General features: G+C 39.1%; 1 protein-coding gene across 1 annotated transcript; it reads left to right on the plus strand.

Moving 5' to 3' along the window:
• The first annotated feature begins 355 nt into the window (after positions 1 to 355).
• LOC145786205 (uncharacterized) lies at positions 356 to 8,303 on the plus strand. Its single transcript, XM_082597850.1, has one exon. It carries the CDS (start codon positions 356 to 358, stop codon positions 3,947 to 3,949), a length of 3,594 nt encoding a protein of 1,197 aa, XP_082453976.1. The 3' UTR covers positions 3,950 to 8,303.
• Positions 8,304 to 8,538: the final 235 nt, after the last annotated feature.

The following is an 8,538-nucleotide window of genomic DNA, read 5'->3' on the forward strand; positions in this document are numbered from 1 at the left end:
AAGACAACATGAACACGGTTGATAGGCGAATTAGAATTAATTTGTAGCCGTTTCACGCCAAAACTAAAAGGTGAAACGTTCGAATCAACTGTAGAAGCTTGGCCGTACGTTAAGCTAAAGCATTGGCATTAGCTCAATGTATTCATCTATTGATGATCACCAAACGAAATGATGATCATTGCATGATGAAGATTTGGAACATGGTGTATTTCAGCTTTTCATCTGTTAATCTCCGATTTATTTTGCAGTGACGTCAAGAAAATGGTATAACACACAATTTATATACTTGTATTTCTGCGAACGAATCAAATTGGATTATATGTTGGGATTTATTTGACGAAGATAAAAAAACAAAATGGCGACCCGATGTGAGTTGGCTCGTGAAGACAACGTCCAGTGGGTTCGAGGCACAAGCGGGAATGTTTATCCTGATCCCGGTAGAAAGAATCGTGTGTTACCAATGCCTGTTGGTTTAGATTTACGATATTCCGCCGACTTGAGCGATCAAGACGACAGACGAACCAGCAGCTGTTCACCGGAGTCTTGTGAAATGCCTCTCGACTGCACTGCCCGGTGCAAGGCATCTGATGCATTCGGTTTATCGTCATTTAAACAAAACTCCTATTCAAGCTACATAGACCATAGCAGTTATCATCGTAGTGGTGGACAAACACAAGTTCCAGAATGGTCTTTAAACCCTTCGACTCATTTGCCGCATAGCAGCATGTCCTCACCTTTGATACCGGACTTGCAATTTTCCAACTCCAAGTGCACACGTCACAAAACCAAATCATGCGATGAAGACGTTTTTGCTATTGGCGGAAAGCCTGTCAAACCGGAAACGTTGCATTCTTCAAGGTTAGACAGGCGATCATCCGTGAGCAGTACTCGCATGCCCGCTTTTAGGGGGCGAAACGAAAAGAAACAAAATGGCGCATGCGTAGATGAGTGGAATCCACAACTGACTTATCGTGAAAAATCTATCGAGGTCTTTGAAAACGGTTTGTCACGTGCTTCTCCTATATCAGATTTGGGAAATCGATTAGTTTTAAATCACGAAGCATCGATGAAACCGTCTAAAGCGAAAGACCCACCACCGAAATCAGTTATTCAAACAAACTTGAGCAAACAAGCAAAAAGTGACAAGTTTGGAGAAAGTGACGCTGCCGAAGCTCTTCTGGTGCTGAGTGAGAGCTTTTATCAAACAAATGCCTCTTCATCGAAAAGCGAGAAAATGTCTCCCATCTCTGAATCGGTACGTTCTGGCGGTGACAAGGATCGTGCATCCTCTCAAAGCCAACGTGATGAAGACCGTGCTCAGTGCAGCAGCAGTTGCGACGCTAAGTGCGAAGACGTTGGTCCAACTTTCCTGTCAAATTCTGATTTGGGCAATAGTCGAGCTGATAAATCCGGCACTCAACAATGCAATGATGCATCAAGTAGTAGTTGTGAGTCAGCGCATGGACACAGACACTCGAAATTTCACTTTAAAAAGTTTATTTGCCAAAAGTTTGTCAATTCGTTGGATCGAGAGAAAGATCAATTTAGCCCGCAAATCAAGCCTTCAGTTCTGGCAAGTATCGCAGCTTTGCCGGAATGTCATCCACAAAAAAATGGCGTTCCAACAATTAAGGTTTCAACTCATGCCAATGATCCTAATGACAACAAAGCGCCACTTCAACCAGTCATCACCGCAATTGAGAACGCTATAAGTGCAATGGACACAACATCACCTCCCCAAGTGTTAGATGCAGATGTTGAAGTGCTGAGTGCGATTAAACCTCACAGCATGCAGCCAGATGATGTCACCAGCAAGACTGATGAGCAAAACTCTTCATTTTGCAATAGTAAATCACAAAAGAAAACTTTAACCAAGGGAACTTTAACGCTACCACCGAAGTCACACAAAACATTTAACAAACGTCTTAAAAAATGCAACTCTCCTGACGTAAAGTTGAAACTCCCACCTGTTGATATTCAAAAACAATCAAAACTTCAAAATAAAATTGAGTCTACGGAAAACCCTGTGTTCACGGCGAGGAACAGCAACACTGCAAAAAAATCAAATCTTTACCGTGTCTCCACATCACTGGGCTCTTCATCTGAATCCTTATGCGCATCAGAAGACAACATCATTGACCCAACCGCTTCCGATAGCAGTACCGATTCGAGCGATTCTGACAGCGATGAAAGCGACCAACTAAACAGCGACGGTGAAGTCGATGTCACGGCCAAACGAATAAATTCGTGGTCTTCAGCGCCGAAACGAAAAGCGTTTGTTATGAACAGTGCCAAATTTTCTCTGCCATCGAAAGAACAAAGTAAAAAAATTGATGTAGAAAGTCAACAGCAGAAAGACCAAAATAGCAACCGGCTGCTAGGAACGTCAAATATGTCGCACTTGAGAACCGAGCGATCAACCGAAAATTGTTCGTTTTCGTCCCTTAAAAAAAATGATTTACGAAGTACAGAGCCTGCCAAGCAAAGCGGAATTCATATAAAAAAGGCTGTCTTCACTTTCAGCAGTTTGAGCAAACAAGATAAAACGTCGCCGCTGGAAAGCGGATTAAAAATGACGTCACAATCGAGCGCTTCGGTTGACGAAGCACTGTGTGTCAAAAAAGACAAAACCTCCGCTAAGTTTGACAAAGAAAAATTGGATCCTAATGAGCCAAAGAAAAGAAAACAAGATAAATGCAAAAGCGAGACCATCCAGCCAATCACTTTTGGCAAGTTTCATGATGGAAACTCATTTGAAAGGCTATCAAAACCAGACAACGAAAACAATACACTCAGCTCTGGTAAGAAAACCTCACTTGACAGCAGCAAGGAGTCTTCGAGTACCAAATCAAAACATTCACCGTTGGTCTACAACAAAAACCGCCTCCCTCGGCCGTCAGCAAGATCAGCTGCTCTTGAGGCACAGCAACTGATAAAGTCTAAAGCAGTCAGGAAACGTAAGATTTCCTCAACTCGCGAAAACACGAAATCTTCACAAAAGGTAAAGATGTTGAAACGTTCTAAAAGTGCAATCGAAACCGGGAAAAAAACGGCGCCCACTCCAGCTCTTCCCACTTCCCTTTCAACAACAAGTGTGTCTGCAGACCTCAAAGACGAAACCGAACAAAATGGCGATTCTTCAATTGACACAAACATTTCATCAGGCACTTTGGGGTTATCCAGATCGTCAAGAAGAAAACCAGCCCGTGTTTACAAACATCAGAAATATACATCCGTTTCTATGATGTCTTCCACATACAGCCCAAGAGATTTAGCCGCGTCAACTGAATTTGCAATAATGCGCAAGCCTCTCAGCTTAGATCACAGGATGCTGTTGGCACAATCGTTTGGTCTCGATCGATCCTTGAGCGATAACTCAGATAGTGGTCATTCTCTATCGATGACGTCATCGTCGTGTTCTTCAAGAACCTCGTCAGTTGCTGGTGATGATAACGACGGTGATGTCACTAGGAAAAATGACATTTTGTCGCCCTATAAGAACAAACACAGACTAAAACGACATCGACACAGTTCTACCGTCGTCGAAAGCAACGTCAAATCCGATTTCTTAAAACGGAAACACAAATTAAAACGACTTCTGTCAGTGTCTGGTCAGGCCAGTCACGGCCAAACGGCAAGATTAGTACGAACAAATATCCTTCAAAACGCGAACTGGAGAAGTTCTCAGTCGACATCCGGGTCATCATTTTCTCTGCTTTCCCATTTTCCTGCCCCGGCTTCGCTCCGTCCAGGCCACGCTCTTGGTGAACTGCTTCCCGGATATGGACCATCGGTTGCCGGTCAACGGTCAACCCTTCCACTCAGATGGAAGAAAGGAGGTGACATTACTGATTTGAAACAAAAACGACAACGTGCTAGATGGCGCGGTTTAACTCTTGATATGTTTTGTATGGGTGCAAAGTCTAAACGTAATCTTACGACAATGTAAGAATTGTTTATCATTCACATTTCAATCTTTTGACTTGATGTTACTGTGTCTGGAGTTTGAAGTTGGTTATATTTTCAATTAACCACTTTAATGAAATACGTTATTGGTTATTCTAACCTTAAATTGTTCTCAATTTCCGCAGCACGAGATCGTATTATCAGCTTGCCAAAATCATCCTTATTATTTTTACATTGATTCATCGTTGAATCATTGTAAAAAGGATGGATTTGGCAAGCTGGGATTGTGTGTTGAAGAGTGAAGCGTAATTTCATGTAATGCCAGATTGAGTCTGATCCTTCCTGATGATAAATTGTTTAAAATTTTAATATCATAAAGCGTAGTCTTGAATTCATTCATTGTGATTAGCTAATCATGTCCTGTGCATTACAACAGCGCTAGGAAAGCGGTTCTACTACTTGTTTCAACTGTTTCATGTTCACTGTCACTTTCTAATTGCAACTCACACGATGATACGTCATCGAACGATATTTCAACCAACATTATCAAGTTGCTTCATTGCAGTTCCAGCCAGCAAAAGTTGCCATTTTTTTTATCTTTTCAACGTCGCTAGACAATGAAAAAACAGCAACTTTTGCTAGCTGGGGAGCTTAATGCTGACCTGATGAGACCACTGAGAATAAGATTACCTTTGATTGGAATTTAGACCAGAATAAGGCTAAAATGTTTTGTTCAAGATGTTTTTACAATTCAGCAGCTTTTACTCAGCCAGTATGCATTTTTTTGTGTTTCTGTATCTACAAGACACGTTAAAACGATATAAAAAAGCAAAATTTTGGTAGTTGGGTACATCAACTTATTTCTGTTGCGATGATTACTCCCAGTTTTCAACGTCTGCAGACCATAAATCAATGTAAAAATGACGGATTTTGTTATCTGGGCTGTTTTGCAGACAGCCACAAAACTACTGTAAATGCATGGTATCTGGAGGCAAGTACATTGCACTAACTAGTTAGCTTTGGTCACAAAACTTTCCACAATTTCCCTTTGTTAACTTTATCGCTATGGCCAATTTTACAGCATTGAGTTATTTCAAGAGACTTCAAATCTGCAATTTAAAGTGCTTTTGGCAGTTTCGTAAATTCATAATGTAGGCTAGCCTTTTCCATTTTTAAATGCGACTTTTATCAAATAATGCAAAATGAAACACAAAAGAAAAAACGACTTTCTCAGTGTTAGGCTTACTCAATATTGAACAAAAAGTTTACTAATAGCAAAATATTTCTCGAATAAACTGGGAAATTAATATCTTTCTATGGAACTTCGTGCAGTGTTGAGCTAAGCTTTAATATGCTCAGTCAGCTGTTGATTATTATCGTCGTTTTTCTTGAGATAATGTTCGGAAATACTTAGCATTGACGTCGTTAAATCGGTTGAATGAAGTGACTTTGTTAGTAAAGCAATCGTTTACTCTCTCCCGCAACTTTTCGTGAAGATAAATGGCGAACGTTTTTCACAGTTTATCTAAATCACTATTTGAATGGTAATGATGATGTAATGCAGTAGTCGTTTTATGATTTCCACCAAGCAATCGCAGGCTACCATAATTTTGTAACCAAAGTTCCAGCCAGCAAATCAAGATTCAAAATCAATGTAAAAAAACGGTTGATTTGCTGTCTGTGATAGTTGTTCAGCTTCTGCTGTTCGCTTATTGAAGCAATTTTCTGGCAGCGTTTTACACGTTCAATAAACACACGTTAATACGAGGGGACCTTTAATGTTATTGACTCGAGTTTGTTTGAAATTGTATGCCAAGCATTCTCATGTATACGTGGCACCGCTTTCAAGAACTTACTAAAATCATGTAGCCAGCTTCATGCCATAACTTCACGTGTCTCGAAACACTTGCGTGTCAACATTTTTACCACAGGCATTTCTCTTTAATGTACTATTGAACTGTTCATTGCGCCATGCAAAACGTATGTAATTTTCATGTTTTTAGGTTATGTTAAACATTTTCGAATTTCTTCTACTTTATTTGAATATTTTCAGAACGGTAAACTTATGATCGAGAAAGATTCAGTGCGTGACCAGTCTCGTGTAACCACTTCATATCCCGAACACCGATTTTTAAAAGGATTTAATTTCTTTCTATAACTTGCCTACTTTCTCGGAAAGACACTTGTCTTGGTTTAAGGGGCAATCTGTAATTTGCTGCTATATTAATTCCAAGAAACACAGGTGATTGACAATTTTGCCAAACTTTTATTAAAGTTTTCTTCTTAAAGGGATACTAAAGGAAAAACCTGGCTTGGCGATTTTCCACGTTCTTTGTGTTTAACATGCTACCATAAAACAATTTTCAATAAAATTTTGCCCCATTGCGGTCTGACCACCATTGCGCGCGTGCTTTTGTCAGAGCTTTCAAAACGAAATTGGCCTGAGCAGCGAAGCGTGCGACTGTACAGTTACGTCACTAAAGACTATAGTAATCAGCTAATCACGCAATAATTGTTACTGCGGGCGATTTGACTGTAGGCTATGTATGTACATCAAAACAACACATTTCAACATCAAAACATCAGACAGTTTGCTCAAAACATCAGATGTTGTAACGTGGCTTTTGTTATTGCTGTCTTTGGTGATGTATTCTCGAGCAGTGTTTGCACTTTTAGGTCATTTTGAAAAAAATGAAAATAAATGAAACATTGGACTTTGGGCCTTGCCAGCGCTATTGAAAACAAATTTTTTTCGGTAATTTTTTTTTAAATGTATTCTTGAATGTTCAGTTTACTCATTTTAATGCTTAATTCCGGTTTGAAATTTTCATTTAGTATGCCTTTAACACCGATTGTTTACTGTCAAACCCCGTTCAATTCATTTATGCTAAAATATTTTATCTTAAAATTTATAGTGAACTGGCATTAAGTATTTGTGTCTTCGCATTATGTCTGACGCAAAATGTTGGCATTTTTATTTTGATGTAGTCTTTCAATCGCACACAGTGCAGTGAAACAGGCAGTGGGGTTATCAAAAAAAGTTGTGGAAAGATTGTCGCCAAACTGCGTCCGAATCAAAGTACAATAGGTGCATTGAGAGTTGAATATTCTTGAACGCCAGCGGGTTGTTATTGATTTTCAAGGCTCATACTCTTCTTGCAGTTTATGCGTTTAATGTAACAACCGTTGCCAATAAATTGGCGGCTTTCGCCACATGCAGTTGTTTTCATATTCTTTGTGTTTTGCTTGCTATCTTTTCAGTATATGTTTGCAACTATTTTAATGCAAATGTGGTTGAAATATGTTGAACGAGCCTAGGAATTGTTTGTCTAAAGTAATAAATTTACACAGTTTTCATGCAAATGCAAAAACAATACTTCTTACAAAAGGTGTCTTTTGATTTGCAACATTTGTTTGTCCTTCCGTGTTTCAACTGTTTGTTTAACTGCTTTGACGTCACGATATTACAAACGAAAGTGTTTGTCATACGTCAACCAACAACACTATCATTTACGGATTTTCTGTGAATTGCTGTTTGGTCATTTTCCAGCAACGGATCGTAACCAGAGTAAGCATCTCAAAAAGCCTCTTTCGTGTTCTAATCACCTTTGGCTCATCTACTATTTCGCAATTTTGTCAGCCTGCGCTTGGATGTAAACTCCATTGGTTGTTTTGCTTGTACTCGCCGTATTATAATTCTTATTGGCTTCTAGCTTTTGTGTTATTTTTGCAACTCTAGTATCGTTGAGTGTGATGCTGCGGATTTGGTCTGTACTGTATACAATCTCATGTATACTGTATACAATCTCAAGCATTTTAAAAAAACACTAAAAGTTACAAAAAAGATGTAAACCTTTGTGCAAAGCATTAAGTATAACAAGGCTGGTCTGGGATTTTCGCTTTTTAAACTGCGAAATGATAAATTTGTGTCTGTTACTAACGTAGTAAACTACACACTGTAATTAAGTTGTGAAATGCTTGCCCGTACTGACATGTGGCTTTTGCAATTTCGTTTCACACATTCTAAAAACATTATAGAACTTACAATTGCCTCACTCATTTCGTCTTCCTCATTAACATGAGACAGTTTTCTTGTGTCAACGCTTTGATTGTCAGTTTTGCTTGTTTCGACATACACTTTTGTTATACAGTGATTTCGTGTGTTGCAATGTTGATTTATTGCAAATTTGGAAATATTTCAGTTTTTGTGTATTTTTGTTACAATTTCAAGAATTTGTTTGCAATTGGTTGCATCAGTACATTTTTATGAAACGAAATTTCGTGCTCTGTGTTACAACTTTGTAAGGAAAAAAAACCTCGGTCTTCCAAAGCTTCGAGAACATACTGGTAACTGCTTGACTTTGTGGCGCAATGCCAACTTGACTACTCTGCTCGTGACTGCCAGTTTTAAGTACTTACTTTATAACCCACCACCAGAATCTCTCCTTCCATTGTTTCAAAGTTTGCAAGGATTCGATGCAACATTAAACAAACGTTGAATCAATGTAAAAGGGCGGGTTTTTGTTAGCTAGAAAAAATTGACAGAACGAAATCAAGGGATAATTGCAGAAAATGTAGCAACACACACGATCATAAACACTCTCATCTGAATGGCAAAGCGTGGAAGACCGA

This window comes from Aplidium turbinatum, chromosome 17 (genome assembly GCF_918807975.1).
Source record: "Aplidium turbinatum chromosome 17, kaAplTurb1.1, whole genome shotgun sequence".
Lineage (NCBI taxonomy): Eukaryota > Metazoa > Chordata > Ascidiacea > Aplousobranchia > Polyclinidae > Aplidium > Aplidium turbinatum.

Excerpts from the sequence above, each read along its gene's own strand:
- LOC145786205 (XM_082597850.1), top strand. The coding sequence starts at position 356 with ATGGCGACCCGATGTGAGTTGGCTCGTGAAGACAACGTCCAGTGGGTT.